This window comes from Musa acuminata, chromosome BXJ2-8 (genome assembly GCF_036884655.1).
Source record: "Musa acuminata AAA Group cultivar baxijiao chromosome BXJ2-8, Cavendish_Baxijiao_AAA, whole genome shotgun sequence".
NCBI lineage: Eukaryota > Viridiplantae > Streptophyta > Magnoliopsida > Zingiberales > Musaceae > Musa > Musa acuminata.
In genome coordinates, this window is record NC_088345.1 from 39902509 (window position 1) to 39919311 (window position 16803).

The 16803-nt window shown below is 40.8% G+C and overlaps 2 protein-coding genes and 1 long non-coding RNA gene across 4 annotated transcripts; 1 reads left to right on the plus strand and 2 right to left on the minus strand.

Moving 5' to 3' along the window:
• Nucleotides 1-704: 704 nt before the first annotated feature.
• LOC135619470 (nuclear transport factor 2-like) lies at nt 705-8015 on the minus strand. The gene is made up of 9 exons (XM_065121506.1): nt 7752-8015; nt 7537-7674; nt 7140-7422; nt 6813-7051; nt 6339-6510; nt 6124-6245; nt 5960-6025; nt 1361-1427; nt 705-1182 (listed from the first exon to the last, which is right to left on the minus strand). The coding sequence occupies exons 1-9, from the start codon at nt 7800-7802 to the stop codon at nt 992-994; spliced, it is 1329 nt and encodes a 442-aa protein (XP_064977578.1). The 5' UTR covers nt 7803-8015; the 3' UTR covers nt 705-991.
• Nucleotides 8016-8523: 508 nt separating this feature from the next.
• Nucleotides 8524-12933, minus strand: LOC135618430 (uncharacterized). The gene is made up of 3 exons (XR_010489007.1): nt 11983-12933; nt 9029-9104; nt 8524-8808 (listed from the first exon to the last, which is right to left on the minus strand). It is a non-coding gene; the product is annotated as an uncharacterized LOC135618430 (long non-coding RNA).
• Nucleotides 12934-14977: 2044 nt separating this feature from the next.
• On the plus strand, nt 14978-16728 carry LOC135619471 (nod factor hydrolase protein 1-like). Of its 2 annotated transcripts, none has more exons than XM_065121507.1 (3): nt 14978-15107; nt 15179-16382; nt 16471-16728. In XM_065121507.1, the coding sequence occupies exons 2-3, from the start codon at nt 15221-15223 to the stop codon at nt 16671-16673; spliced, it is 1365 nt and encodes a 454-aa protein (XP_064977579.1). In that variant the 5' UTR covers nt 14978-15107; nt 15179-15220; the 3' UTR covers nt 16674-16728. The 2 variants fall into 2 exon arrangements, with proteins under 2 accessions (XP_064977579.1, XP_064977580.1); XM_065121508.1 differs by having other exon boundaries at nt 15006-16382; nt 16471-16609; nt 16689-16728.
• The last annotated feature ends 75 nt before the right edge of the window (nt 16729-16803 follow it).

Sequence of the window (16803 nt, forward strand, 5' to 3'; positions counted from 1 at the left end):
AGATAGAAAAGGCGAATCTCGAGTGAAGTCGTGAGCCTTAGCGCAAAAAAGAAACTTACGTTAAAAGCCAAACCGGACCAAAACCTTTCGGATCAATGGTTGAACCGGTAAATGCCAACAAAACCCTAGCAAACCAAGGCAAAATTACGAAGTCCTAAATAGTAGCAACTAAATTTACGAGCAGATCCCCTGAACAATATGTCAATCCTAGAGTTCCGTCACTGACACACACTCATCGATGGCAAAGTGGAAAGAAGACAATTAGCTAATGGGGAAGAGAAAACGGGAAACCGTAATGGCAAAATGGGGGCACAATTAGCTAATCATCATCAAACACCATTCACATGGCATTTATTATTCTACATTTCTATGCATTGGCTACTAGAAAAAATTATAAGAGTGCAAGGAACACAACAAAACTAAATAAAGAAAACCCTATTCCAGAACGGGGGTACCAATTAGCTAATCATCATCAAAACCCATTCTCATGACATCTATACTCTACATTTCTATATATTGGCTGCTGGCAACAATAGAATGCAAGAAACAAAAATTAAACTAAATAAAGGAAAACCTATTATGATAAAGGGAGTGCAATTAGCTAATCATCATCAAACACCATTCTCATGACATATTTATATTCTACCTTTCTATGTATTGGCTGCGTGCAAGAAACAAAACTAAACTCAAAAAAGGGGGCATCATAAGTTAATCATGACATGTAGAAATCAAACACCATCCTCATGACATTTATATTCTACATTTCTCTGTGTTGGCTACTAGCAAAAATAGAGTGCAAGAAACAAAACAAAACAAAACCTCCCACTCTTGAGTTGTTGCTAGAACAATAGGAAAGACAATATTCCAACTAATCCAAGGACCAAAAAGAGCACAATCCCGAGGGCGAGTCCCTTAGTTCAACTATTGGTAGATCTACTGATGGCTGATGAACCATCACGGCTTCCTAAACCACCGGCTTCATCCGATACGATCAACCCCTATGGTACCCAACATCACTTCCACGATTTGAAGAGGCTCCCCTACCATTACCTCTGACTCCAAATTCAGGTCTGGTATTGAAGTCCCCTCTACTGTAGCCCCTCCCACCATAACTACCACGGCCTCTCCAGTCATTGCGAAACCCACCCCCTCTACCAGGTGGAAATCTTCCTCTGTTACTAACTGCAGAAAAACAAATTTTGCAATAAATGTGCTGCTGATGGTGATAATGAATTAAAACAACTAAATCCTTTGTTTCAAAAAAAAAAAAAATCAAACAAATAATGTTACAAATGAAAACATAAAGAGTGTAGCTATGAATACAAAAAGGCCTAGGATAGAGAGTTTATTCGACACTTGCCTCTTGAACTTGTAGCCCGCTTTTCCTCGACATAAACTTGGCGACCACCTATCGTTACAGGCGAGGCCTGCAATTTGAACAAGCCCCATTATAGAAATTTATTTGCCAATCTTAAATATCAAGCAAGCAACTCTGGCCCTAGTATTTGCTTACTCTGACCAGTTTCCAACAGTTTCACAGATGCCCTTTTTATTCATCAAAATGAAGATAGTTAACAGGAACATAGATCAACCTGTACCATCTCATTCTGGTCTCGTAGATATAAATAAAAAGACATAGATAGCATATGGATACAATGGATAGGGTAACATTTGTTTAAATCTGTTTTCGTATCCAATGGGAGAAAGATATATTTTCACAAATGTGTATTCATGTCATATTTGTCAGTATCCAAATTCTGCAAATGCAAGTCCACCAATTATGGGCATAGATATAGAACAGTTCCATCAGCAATCAGCAGTATAGAAGTATATATTATCTGCACTGATAAAAGCAAAACGAATGTTTGATATGTTTCCCTATGTATAATAAATTCATCTTTTCATTCCTTTCTTTTTCTATTACATCCACCTTCAAGTTGTTCCATCTACAAACTGTTGTTGATAAATTTGGGTTCATTTCTTATTACATGTCAGCAACTTATCTGATTTATGTGGAACTTATGTCGAACTTACATTCATATCCATCTTAAATCCAATTTTAATTGGTCTCTGTTTATTTATTCCATATCTATCTTAAAGAAATATGATTAAAAAATTTAGCACACATCTATTATCCATATCCAAATAACTTTCCATTTACTGGATATAGATATAGACATGATTTTTACAGTACTTGAGCCCCTTTACCACAACATACATAGAAAGATGTGTATAAAATTGATGTTTTTTTTGCAAAAAGACAAGAATAATATTGAGATGAAGTGAGAGAAGCTCTGCTAAAGTTAGGGAGGGGAGAAGCATTTTTCTCATGGCCGCCAATGATCCCTCTATGACAACAGTGCCCATCTCACAGGCTCTATCTGTTCATGCGGTGGTCTCTCACTCCTGCGAGCTCCACAGACCTCATGTTGTTGAGGCCTTCCTCTCAAAGCCTCCCTCGTTCCCGTGACAATGCCGCTGTTGGAGGCATCTCATTTTCTCGTGATGATGTTCTCTCTCTGATGGTCTTTAGCGCCGCTGCTTACCCCTTCTGTTGCCAAAGTGCACCAGCAGTTGCCTTCCCTCTTCTAAGATTGCTGGTGTGCTCAAAGAATCTGATGCAATTAGGGCCACTAGACGACTGACTACTGCAATTCCTTCCTTGACCACCTTGTCCATGATTCCCTTTTCTGTTGTTGGTGTTTCTTCACTATAAGCCAATCCAATCCATTCACTCCCTATTGCAATCAAGGCCAATGCTGCCCCTTCTCTATCATCCAGTTTCAATTCTAATTCTTCGATGATCCATCTTCTAGCAACCAAGGGTTCACCAACAATAACTGTTGTTCTCCCCTTATCACCCAACACCAATGGCGCCTTATTTATGGCTCCTCTTCTTGCTGTTGGAGTGATTTCATAGATGGTTGATGTCTCACATTCCTCGTTGGTGATCCCTTATTCACTGACCGATTCCATCTCTTTGGCGATTAAGGCCGATGGAGGGGTATCGACTGCTGCTCCTTTGCTACTTGATGCATGTGCTACCTCTCCTCCTACCTCGGTGGCTCTTTCTAGGTGACTACGATGACTACTATTTCATCAAGGGTCTCCCCATGTTGGACCTACCACCTTTGGCAGAGGGATAGCACCTACCGCACAAGGAGCTATACTTCCCACGATGTAACAATGCTCTCTACATCCCCTCTTTTGGATGAATCTGTGACTTTTTGCTCCCCTCATCCAATGCTTGGTTTGGCCCTACACAGAAAGCATGGAGTTCTTTGTTAACTCCAATCTCGAAGCCTAAGAGATGTTGCTTATTCCATGAACCTCTCTCTTTCTCGAATGGAGTTCTTAAAATCGAAGCTTCTAAAGAGGAAATTCTTGAGGGGGAAGAGTACTGAAAGAATTTACCAATTGATTATTTTGTTGGTCCTCGCTTGCCCTATCTCATTGTCAAAAATTGCATAAATGTTTTCTAAAAGGCTTTCGACTTATTGGAACTTCAATGCACACCTTTTGAAAAGCTATTACACTTCTTTTTACTAGTTAGTTGATCCATAAACAAAGACTTCTCAATGCCACTAGCAATAGAGTTGAGAAATTTAAGCATCCACAAAAATATATAAATGTTGAATAATTTTACCCAAATTGGAATTAAAAGAAAATCGATCTTCTCCAATTAAAATCACAATCCTAGGGTCGAAGGATAAGGAATTTCTTCTGAATATACCAAGGGCCAAAATCCAACACCCTATTAAGATCATTTCGGTTCCCAAAGCGAAAGATCAAGAATCCAACATCCATAAAGAGACCTTCCAAGGAACCAGAAGGCTTCTAAGAAGCATTTACCCGGAGAACCAACAAAGTAACCAATCAGCAAATTCTTTTGGTACTCTTTTCCCTTAAGGATTTCCTCCTAAAATGCTTGGATTTTGAGAACTCCATACAAGAAAAAAAGTAGTTCATGAAATAAGAAAAATCTCACAAGCTAGGAGACGAGTGAACAAAAAACTGCATGCTTTTTGTGTGAGGCCAACCCAAGCGCTCGACGAATAAGGGAAGCAAGAAGTCACAACTTCATCCAAAAGAGGGGACACATAGAGCACTGTAACATCACATGAAATAGCTCCTCGTGTGATAGGAGGCACGACCACTCCATCGAGGATAGCAAGGTCCAACACGGTGGAGACCATCGACGACGAGCAAGAATCAATGGTCATCGTGGTCACCTGCAAAGAGTCATTGATGACAAGAGTCATAGTTTAGGCGTCAAGTAACAAAGGAGTCGCAACCGATACCCCTCCACCAACCTTAATCACTGAAGAGATGGAATCGACCGACGAATAAGGCGAGGAACACGAGACAATGAACGTTTGCGAAATCACTCCAACAACAAGAGGAGTCACAAACGAGGCACCACTGGTGTTGACCGACAAGGGAAGAACAATGGTGATTGTCGACGAAGGACCCCAAATTGCCAGAAAGATGGATCAACGAAGAATCAAAATCGATGTAGGACACTAGAGAAGGGGTAACATCGACCATAATCATAACTAGGAGGGAAGGGACAAGATTGACCAACAATGAAGAAACACCAACAAGAGGAAGGCGAATCATTGATGGGGTGGTCAAGGAAGGAATTACAACGATCAGTCATCCACTAACCCTAACAATATCAGATTCTTTGAGGACACGAGCAACCTTAGAAGGGGAAGGCAACCACGGGGGTGCTTTAGCAACAGACCACTAATGTTGGTAATAGAAAGGGCAATGGTGATAAAGACCATCGGAGTGATAGCATCTTCACGAGATAAGGAAATGCCTCCAACAGCGACATCGTCATGAGAACAAGGGAAGCTTTAAAAGGAAGGTTTCAACAACACAATGTCCATGGAGCCCACAAAAGTGGGAACGTAAGAGGAGTTAGAGACCAACTTGCCAACATATGGAACATGTGATATGGGCATTGCCGCCAATGAGGAATCCCCAGTGGCCATGAGGAAAATGCTTCTCTCTCCTCCCAAACGCTTACAAAGCTTCCTCATAAAATTGATGTCATAAAATTAGGAATTACCAAAACATGAATTGATGGAATAGCTTATCAATTAATTTAATAAGCCTCAACCATCCACACAAGCTGCTTAAGAAAAATCAAAAGTAGTAGTCTAATTTAGCCCTACAAACCAACTCAATTCTTCTACTTCCAATAAAGGGACTACACTTAGATACTACAATCTCTCACTTAAGTTTTGTATCATCGTAAGGGAACAAAAAGAAAGCACAACATCAAAGGTCTAAGAAATATCAAAGCTCAAGAAAAACAAGGTTCTCCCTGGAAGTACTCATATAAGCATCTTCCACATATCACAAAAGTTGACTTCTTAATAACTACTCTCAAATCCAAATCCTCTAATAGAGTACCAAGATGCACCAAAGTACCCAAGCAATACTGATAATCCACAAGTTCACTAAGCATTTTTAGTAAATGACATTTAGTCAACACGCAAGATGATACCATCCATCAAGTTATTGAATAGATCCTCAACTTATAATCAATAGTTTATTAGTAAATCAAACAAATCAATCCAATAAATTTAATCTTGAATTCTTGATATATGTTACTTTGTGAAATAATAATCTAAGATGATGGTTGCTTCATGATTTCATTGGTATATGATATCGGCCAAGGAATGATTCCAACATAACTTAAACTGTACGTACAATCTAATATACCATAGTTGCCATGATGCACAACCTATATTTACATTAAGCACAAACCAATTTCAATAGTTAATAGCTAAATTATTGGGCATGAATCTTATACACTTACAAAATTGAATGAGGATTCATTGAGCTCTTAACCAAATTTAATAGCAACCCACCAATACTACAAGTAGCATGCAGGGAATAAATAATAATACAAGGAAAAAGCTAGTGATAGTATTCATAGAGTCACCTCTATTGCACTTTGAACAGCACTAGCCACCTCGAACTCTACAAAACCGAAACAGTAACCTTGCAGCTGCATATAATTAATAAATGGTTTTCTTAGATAATTGGCAACAAAAAATGGTAATGAGAACTGAAGTAAACATCAAAGGACAATGAATAGAAAACAACCTTATTGCTTCTAACTTGTACGCCATCTGGCTTAATAGGACCATATTTCTTGAACTCCTCCTCAAGTTGAGCCGGTGTGGCATCCAAAGGCAAATTCTTCACATATATGGAATATCCATCAGCTGGACAGAAGCATAGAACGAATGAAACCCAGAACACAGAGCTACACTGAAGTTAATTAATTGAAATATCAATAAGATAATAATAATTATAACCATCTGTTTCTGGGACATTGCTGCTTTCAGCAGCAGAACTGGATGTGGGCATATCAGTTGCTTGAGTTGCAGGAGGAACAGGGACTGCCGGTGGTTCTGTTTTAATTGATACTGGCCTAGAAGGAGCATATACTGTAACTGGTGCAGAAGCTTTATCTTTCATCGCCTTCAACTGCAACCAAAGTCGAACAAGATATTACACAACTAGATTCTTTAAATACAGTTCTGCAAAATTTCATAAGCGAATTATATCTTTCTGAATGCCGGTTGGAGACTTGAAGTAGTGGAAAAAAAAAATTAATTAATATATATCATTAATAAACTCTTCAACAGTCCACACATGTCCGGAGCACTAGCTAAAAGCATACCCTTCAGATTCATCTGTTTAAAACTAAGTAAAATTGGCATTCTGATGAGAATAAGAGTCAATGTAAAAGAGGTAATTATTACAATATATTCAAATTGGACACTTACAATTGCAGCATATGACTTCTTTGGCGCTTCCTCTTGGGCAGTATTGACATTTGATTCAACCACAACTGCCTGAGAAGTGTTTGGAACTTCATCGATCACCTCACAACTAGGGTCTTCCTCTTCCACAATCTCCCCATTGTCTTCAGGATTATCAACTTCTCCCCCGTTCATCTCCTCATCTCCTACTGGCAATGAGATAGTTTGGTCTGGAGCATGTTGCTCTTGTTCTGGAGGTAAATCTGCAAGTAAAAAGAAAGAAGCATAAAATTCCCAAATGAAGACAACAGATGAAAGGACAATGAAGCCTTAAGCCTTAGAAAGACCAACCATGTTCCACTACATGAGGTTCGGTAGTGCCATTAGCCAAACCCTGGTGTCCCTGCTGGTGATCGGCCTCTTCTACAAACCTGAGTATGTCATTCAGGACATAATAACCCTTGTCCTGGGGAGCAAGAAAGAAGGACTGGGTGAAGTCCCTTTTAATACTGTCCTCGCCAGTGAGGTACCCTGTCACGAGCACAAGCACACCGCCACCAAGAGATTCTTGGGCGTCCACCGTCTTCATCTCCGCTCTAACAACGCCCATAGACAATATCTTTTCATTGATCGCCTGCATCTCATCCATCGAACAATTTGGGTAATAAGTTTGCCATCAAAAACAAATGATCATCATTCTGAAAGATAATCGAACCCAACTAGATAACTCAGGGCTATGTGCACTCACATTGGTGGTGGTGACCAAGCTGATGGCGCCATGGGCATCCGGCCGCCCGAGCTTGCTGCTCTCCTGGTAGAATCGGTACACCAGCTCAGGCGATTGCTGGAGGATATGGTAGTACTGCTGAACAAACGCGTTCCCTACCTGAACCACCGACCTCCAAATCAGATACAACAAAGACAAGATATCGAAGCAAGGCCAAACAAAGACGAATCCGCTACCACTTGAGCCGAAAGCGGAGATCGTTCGGCACTCGACGGATGGGCGGCCATCTTGCGACGAGGAAAGCAAGCGAGGACGGTAGAAACCCTAGTGATGGATCCGAAGGTCGCCGACCGGAAAGATCGATCGACGTGAGAACGATGGATAAAATAGGGGATCGATCCGCGGAAAAGAAACGCTATTGATTGCGGGCGGTTCTCTCCCTCGTTCGTCTCCCTTTTCTAGGGTTTGGAGCTCCGGATCTGATACGGAGGGCAGCGGAAGAACAACTCCATTTTCCATCAATTTAAACGGGGAGGATTGGCACGTGACCGATGACGTCGGTCCAACAAGCATGTGCGTTCGGTGGTTTCCGGTACGATGTCCCGCGGGCGAGCGTAACGAACAAGAACATGCGATGGAGATCTCGAACCTGTTATGATCATCCGGACGATGTGGTACGTCGGATCGCAGGACGTGTGTCAGCACAGGTTAAGAGTATGCGTGCCCTGAGACTAAGCTCAAACAAAACCATTCAATTTTAGGAGACGCAAATAACACCAATAAAAAGAAAAGAAAAAACTGAAAGAGGATACATTGGTATGTGGTTGAGTTGTGTGTGAAGTAAGGAGGAAATGGGTATTTTACATACAAGAATTCCTCCAAAACTATTCAAAATCTCATCAAGTCTCTTTTGCAAAATATAAATGATGGAGAGGAGATTTGATCTTTTTCTTTCTGTCGAGAAGTAATGAGGAAATGGCTCTTGGACTCCAAGCACAAAAATTGGAGAATTCCACTCCCCTCTCTAAAGACAAGAGAAGCTCATTCTAGTATTACAACTCAGTTGCCAATCTCATTTCTTTCTCTATATACATGAGAGATTTCATACTCATCAGAATTTACATATTCAATGATGCTATACACAGTTAGGAGGATAGAGCTCTTCTTAAGCAAAATTCAAATAACAACTTCATAGAATGATAAATCTGAAACCATCTGCCACATCACGACATCTGAAGTTCTTCCCTCAATGCAATGACCGCGTAAAATAGCAGGCTTTGCTACTTCACAAATCTACACACCCAGCAGAAACAGGATCATCAATATAGATGAGATTTGATTTGAACATCTTAAATTAATTGACATCTTTGGTGCAATAAAAATTGCAGTTGCAATTGTAAAAGAGGGTGGGGATTTCCTGCTTCAAGAATGCCTCACCAGTTTGAACTAATGTGGAATCTTTTAATTCAAGGAAGGGTAACATTGTTTAAATCACATCAAAGACAAGGCATACCTTAGTATCTGATTCCTTTGCAAGCTCAAGTGGGTTCTTCATGGGGATTGGAATTGAGATCAACCAGGATGAGGATCTGTAAACAGAATTTACATCATTTATTAAGCTTAGGATGAGAAATGTGCTGAAAAAACAATGCAAACACAGGTTGGCTAATGTGCTCTTCTGCAGGCCAATTGCTATATAAAATACAGACTGTAACAATGACCAAAAATAAGGAAAAGAAAATAGTGTGGATAAAGCCCTCTGATATGAAGTCCAGAGAGAAAATTCTGTGAAACATTATTCTGTGTTGATTGTACAAAATCCAAAGCCTCTGCAGAAAAGTGTCATTGGCAAAAAAAAAAGAAAAAGCTAACAGATTCTGATTCCTAAACCTCTCTGACTTGAGAACATAATTCTATTCCTCTGCTTTGGTTAGAAGCTCCATATCGACTACAAGCATTGTTTCCTACATGCACATCAGCATTATAGCATCAATAACACTTCAAAGTGTAGCTGGTAAAGTTACTATAGGAGTTCACCATTACACAGACATCAAGAAAACCAACATTGAGGCAGCAACTCAGGTAGATGTTTGGTTACTGAGTAACCAAACCCAGATGCAACAACTACTCAAGAACTTAATTTCCCTTCTATGTTGTTCCTATTAGAACTTATTATTTAAGATCAATCCCATTGACTTTGGATCTAATGTCAACATACATGTCCTTTTGTGTTTCAGGACCAACTGCAAAATACAATTTGTAGGAGGCACTCTGAAATCCCAGATCTGATGCCTTTCGTTAGCTCAGCATTAATCATTAAATTAAACAACACAAAGCAACTATCATGAACTCATTGTCTAAGAAGTAGCATTCAGTATTCAGAGTGATCATACTTCTCAACCATTTGAACAAGAAAAAGGAATCCTTTCAGAATAGACAATCATGTCAACTACTACTAAGAATATCAGCTTGCTTGTCTGGCCTGACCCCCACAAAAGACGCACTAAAGCATAGATAGCTGCAGTTTTGTTCTAAGAACCCAAAGATCTGGACCTAAAAGCATTGGTAAATAATGAGTAAAAGGCATGCCTTGTCGACACCACTATCATTCTATTATCACTATAGTTGCTTCAGCTACATATCCTTCACAAAACTCTTTGAAAGGCTTATACATCCATGAACAGTACCTAGTACTGTAATTGGTTATTTCCTTTTTTTTCATTTCCTTTCAATTTTAGTCGCTGCTAGTGGTATTCTTTTCGGCCTCACCTACATTGTAGCCCTTCGAAACAGTATTAATGCCTAATTCATCAGCCATGTCCACATCATGACAATGGAATATCCACACCTTTGACCTTTGGCCTATCACAAAACACTAAGATTGTTGCATCTTCTACATTCTCTGTGATACTCTTTATGTTTCACCACATTTTCACCAGGTCTATCACATAGGGATTTTGCAGACACCTTGAGCAGTTAAAATACTGAACCATACAACATAAGTGCTTTATGAATATTACAAACTTATGCCTCATGATTAAAATGCATCCATCAAATCACATCCATTTTCAGCCTGTATTAAGTGCTTACACAAATATCCCTCAATATGCTACAACATAAGACTAGGATAAAAATGTTATCTTTTAGGCATAACATATGATTTATACACTTTTTTGTGCGATAATGGGATGATATATACAGATGATTTCTACTAAAAGATTATTATTGTTTTCTCTGAAAAACTTAAGATTCAAATGTTAAAAGATGTTGATTCAATACATGTTCCAACGAGAAACACATTTGATCTCCTAATCAAGCTCCACCTGAGGTGTCCAAACATTTTGTTGCAGGATTGCAACAATTATTGCAGCAATTACCTTTTTGCATATATGACTCCTCAGGTTGAATTTCTCACCAATGTCAAGCATGTTTTAGAATCAAACCAAGTGTTAACACCATGGTTAAGTTTCTTCTTCATGGCGACATGAATAACCCAGCTGGACCATTACATGATGAGGGAGTAAATAAGTTCTCAAGGCACCTGGTATGCTGACAATTTGATCTCTGTTAGTTCCTACAAAAAATAGTCATTTATGTCCTTGACCTAAACGAAGTCAAATCTAACCTTGTGGCACTTTTCATTGTTTATGATGCCCTTTACAATCTTTATTTGAGAATTTTTCTCATGCTACATAATTTACTAATGATTACTCTTAATACATGCCCCTTGGAAATCAACTAAAGGTTTGGTTCATAATTTAATCGATGACACTATTACCACATCAGACAGTCTATAGATATTATGTCAATGTGGGATGTGATTTAGGTAGCAATCTGCTACTTACTCAGCCGCCATACAACTTAATCCATACCATGTCAAAGTGGGATGCGATTGCTTCCTTAATATTACATCATGTTCATAAATGCTAGAATGTTTCTTGTCATATTCATCAAAGAATTCTTCTTCATCCAGAAGACACAATGGATTCTGGTAGGCTAAAACTTCTATACATAATGGACTAAGTAATTCTTTATCTAATCCTCTTGCTAGGCTCCTTATTGTGATGCTAGAGGGAAAAAATTCTAAAACAAGGACTTTCTACTGATTAACAATGCTAGAAAAAGATGTACATTGATTTATGTATTTTTTGCTTGAATAACATGCAATTTACCAAGCACAAAGTTTTCCTGAATAAAATCATGTCTACAAATATGAAGTTGCTGAGAAGATACTAATGTCTACTGAATACAAAATCAAGCATACCTTCACTTGCACTTATTTCAATCACAGATTCGTATTTGTTTATTTCTAGCCTACTCGAAGAATTTCACATACAAGTTTTTGTTTACTTTTTCCCTTCTTTGTTCCTTTATTGTTTGGATAAGAAATACACGGCAGCTTCAAATTTCAATTTCCGGAAGATACAATTACACATAAAGGAGATAGCTAAGAAAATAGTAACTCACCAGACTCTGCCAGTAATGTACTACTCAGTGCACATCTCTCTCCTCCATGCGTCAAGATCAAAGAAATTCTTAGGGGATAAGTTCATATACTGATAATGAGAACGAAGCAATCTGAAACATGTATCGACTGAACCTTTCACTTTCCCGTCCTTATCAATCTTCCACAGTGCTGTGAAGAAAGGAATTCTGTGAAGCTTCGGGTACATCTCAGGCAAGGAAAACCTCAATTGGTTCAGCATTGACAAGTACTTGGGGTTCCTAATCTTCATGTTTGTGTCTTTGGGTGGCATTCTCCAGCTTGTTGTCGAAATAGGACCATTGGAGGTTTGCAGACTCGAGCTGCTGGAGAACCGCGCACATAAAAACACTTGGGGGGAACTTGTACTCCTCGACGGCTCTCCATTCGATGTGGAAGCCGGAGTGATCTTTCAAAGGAAACATGAACTGCGCTGCCCCAAGGTACATCCGATCCGACATGGAAGGCATTCACGGAAGCATCGCAGACGACGGAGTTCACCATTACGGATGAAGCAGGGACATTGTCCGAGAAGATGGCAAAATGGTACAACTTTGGGTCTTTGAGCTCCGCTGGAGGGGTCGGAAAATCCACATAGCAATCCGGTGGCGGTCCTCGTAGAGGAGCGAGGAGGAGGGAGAGGTTGCTCCGGGCTCTCGATCTTGAACCTGAGCGTGTACGAGACTCAGGCGCGGCGGCAATGGCAACCCGGTCGCCTACCCGCTTCCGGACCAGCTCTGCCAACGCCCGGAGGGGGTCCGATCGGACGGCAAGGACCGGCGCTCCGGAGAATGGAAGCCGGAAGGGTTCTCCTCCGCCATCGTCGCGGCGCCACGCCGGCGGAGTAAAGGAAGAGAAAGAGAACGAGGGCGCGGAGTAAGTGTTGGATCGCAGCATTTCGGTTGGCGTTCGGAGTCGCCACGGCGGCCGCGCCGGGAGAGAGAGAGGGAGGAACTGGCTCCGAGTAGTATTTTAGATTAACGTGATACGGCGAAGACGGGAGAGGGGAATGGGCATGGTGAGGGAGGGACCACTCGAGTTTCTAATAGGCGACAGAGGTTATGGTATACCGCGGAGGAGTAAATGGTTCGCAGGGCAGTCACGCGGGTTTACGTGATCCTGTCGATGAACCGGTCGAACCGGACCGGGTTTGTAGTGGAGTGGTGATCAAAACCCAAAAACTATGCGTATTTACGTTACAAATAATTGATTGACTTTTCATTTGCATCGATTAAGAAGAATAACAGCGATACATATTATTTTTATTCTGTGAATATAATAATAATTTTTTCTTAATGATTATTAATATTCTTCACTCTGTGTGCAAGAAAGTTGAAGTTTAATGATGAAAAAAAGCATCAAGATTCTATCACTAGCAGTAACAGAAATCATACTATAATCAAGAATAAATAAATAAATAAAAATATTGTAAGAATAATCATCTTATAAAAATAAAAAGCATTATGTAACAAAAAGAAAAATACTATTTTATAATATTATTCTGTAAGCTTATCTTCTTAGAAGATGACAAAATATAATAATGTATTAAATCATCTTTATTTTCTTTTAATTTATTTTTTTCTTGTATTTATGGCATATATAAAAAGGATAAGAATTATAATCGATCATCAATCTTTAAATAAATAATATTATTATTTTTGATAAAATATACGAGTAGTGAGAGAAGATAATTTTTCCTAATATAAATTAGAGACTTCGAGCGAGTCCACTTTTATCATTTTAATATGATATTTATTTTTTTACTTAAATTAATATTTTTTTTCAAATATTTCCTCTCTATGTTTTAATTTTTATTTATTTATTATCATCATCTCCAACTGAATCTCTCACATTAAACATTTTCTTAGGGTTATCCTACATCACATAATTAATATAAAAATATATTAGAAAAGAATAGTAGAAAAAAGAAAGACATGACATGACATCAACATCAATTGTCTCCAAAATGGATCTTCCAGTGATGAGCCAAATGAAACCTGACCTACTTGTTCCAATCATTCAAATCATCCATTTCAATCCTCTCACATCACTATCATCAATGATCACATCCCAGTTGTTCCCAGCTTCCACATGCAGCAATGCCGAACCATCGGAAGAAGAAGAAGGTACTCACCAACACCATGAGCTTCCACAGACATGGAGAAGAACTCCAGCATCGTCAGATCTGAAACCAAATCGCAGTACAGGGACTTCAAATTCCCAGCCAAGCAAACTGAGCTGCAAGAACACAGCCAATAGCCCTTCTCTCATGCTCTGTGGCTCCATAAGATTCTTCTTCCCCAGGCAGTTCTCTTCGCAAAAGACACTCACACTTTCTTCTTTGCCCCATGATCACGTGTGCTGTGGGGGGGGAGCAGACACTCACACTGTCCTCGGAAGCCATGGAGGAGGAGCAGTTATGGTACACGGAGAATGGCTGTTCTGAGCAAGATGCCAATTGCCCGGCGACAACCGGTCCACATTGATGACCCAGGTTTTAACTGCATGCTTACATAGTAGAACACCACCCGTTCTCGTAACAACATCACGATCTCATCATCGACGCCGACTCACTCGCCACCGTAAAGACGATGACAACCACTAGAAGACATTTCATGAACCATTATTGACTGACTCTAATCACCTCCATCAGAAGAGGTGAAACTGGAGCTGGAGAACAAAGGAGATCGAAGTTGACCCATCAAAATAAGAGAGTCAGGTCCAGAAATTCTCCTCTCTCAGCTACCAGGGCAAGTAATCTCTTTTCTTTACAGGTAAATCTTCAAATATAACAAAGAGTCAACTATAGCTTGATTGACTGAGTCATGAATCATCAAAATGAATCTATCCATAGTCACATGAAGAACATTTCTTCACACACCACACATGACTGCACTATCTAAAAATTACCCACCCATCTGCTCTGCATGAACTACAACAATTCTTTTTCAGTTGGTGGTGGGGTGCACATGCATCAGGCTGACTTTGTACAGTGCCATGAGCTTCTTGTGAAAGAGATGAAGTAAAACCTCAGCAACAGAGGACCTAAACAATTCCTTCTTCTTTGCTTCCAGATCTGCTGATCCTTCACCATGTAGCAGCAGTAAAGGTAGGTTCATTTCAAATGTCTCTTCTCAGAAGTTCCACTTGCAGACGTCAAAGTCAATACTTCTTTCCCAGGAAGACCATGCCCATCACCAGCTCTTTGTTCCCAAGGAAGAAATGGGACAAAGAGCCCTCTCTGCGCTCCTCATCTCCATGCTAATCTTCTCCTTTTCCCCTTGTTCCGATGGCCAGCAGCAATGTGCCTTCACTGGTGCAGGCTCAGCTCAGGTCAGAGCTGGCTACTGGTTCTCCCTGTACAGCCATGACTTCCCTGTTTCGAGCATCGACGCATCCCTCTACACTCATCTCTACTACTACTCCCTCCCCCTCTCGTATGATGAAGCCAACGCCGGCGTCTCGGTCTTGCCTCATGACCAGCTCCCTCTCCTCGGCATTTTCTCGAACAGCCTCAAGTCAAGTAGCCCTTCCCTCAGAACCCTGTTATCCATCGCAACCGATGATCACCAAGCTAATGACTCAAACGCCGCTTTCTCCGCCATGGCAGCGGATCCAGTGCTTCGAGCAGCCTTCATTAACTCCACCTTAGAATTAGCCAGAGCAAACAGATTCGACGGGTTAGACTTGGCATGGCAGTTCCCGAGCTCGCCATCGGACATGACCAACCTCGGAATCCTGCTCGACGAATGGCGAGCTCGGATCGGCGAAGAAGCTCGGAATTCCTCATCAGCTCTCCTTCTGACCGCCACAGTGTACTTCTCGAACCACCTGTTTGATGAAGCCACTGACAACCTCGACTACCCGACGGATGCAATCTCAAGAAACCTGGATTGGGTCAACGCTCTCTGTTTCGGCTACCACAAGAACAGCAATGTCACTGCCCACGGTGCTGCGCTCTTCGACAAGACCTCCCACTTCTCCACCAGCTATGGGATCACCTCGTGGTTGGACGCAGGCATCCCTGCGTGCAAGCTGGTGATGGGTGTGCCACTGCAAGGCAGATCTTGGTTTCTCAGGAACAAGACCAAGAACAAGGCAGGTGATCCGGTGGTGGCTGCAGGACCCAGGCAGAAGATGAGCGACCGAATTGGCGTGATGGCCTACTCAGAGATCGAGGAGCTCATGAAGGATCCACGCTCTGGTTTTGTGTATGACAGCCAGACTGTGAGTTCCTACCTCCACTCCGGAGATCTGTGGGTGAGCTTTGACAGTCCTGAAGTTGTGGAAGACAAGATCAGATTTGCTCAACACAACACTTTGTTGGGATACTTTCTCTGGCCAATCAATTTTGATGATTCAAACCGCACAATATCCAAACAAGGTATGTGTTTGCTTGGATTCTGCAATCAGGAACATCATCTCATGATTTCTAATTCATTCTGGCACAACTGATCCGATTCTGGATGCAGCTTCCGATGCCTGGCTCAGAAACTATGATTCTTCCTGCTGCAGAGATGAAGATGGCTACAAACAGGCACCATCTCCTTCTGTAGCACCACAGGATGATGCAGCAGCACCATTAGCAGCCATTTCTGGATCAGCACAAAGGTCCGCAAAGATTGATTCCTGTCATCTGGCTCTGTATCTTTTGCTGTGTTTTCTGTTCATTTGACGACAGTGTGTGCAGCCAAACACTGTAAAGAGAGAAACCCTACAAGATTCTTTTAGCAGAGGCCTCCAGAGCTGCTTCCACACTTCAATTGTCACTCCAAAATTGGACCTTCGCTGTCGCATCTTTGTCG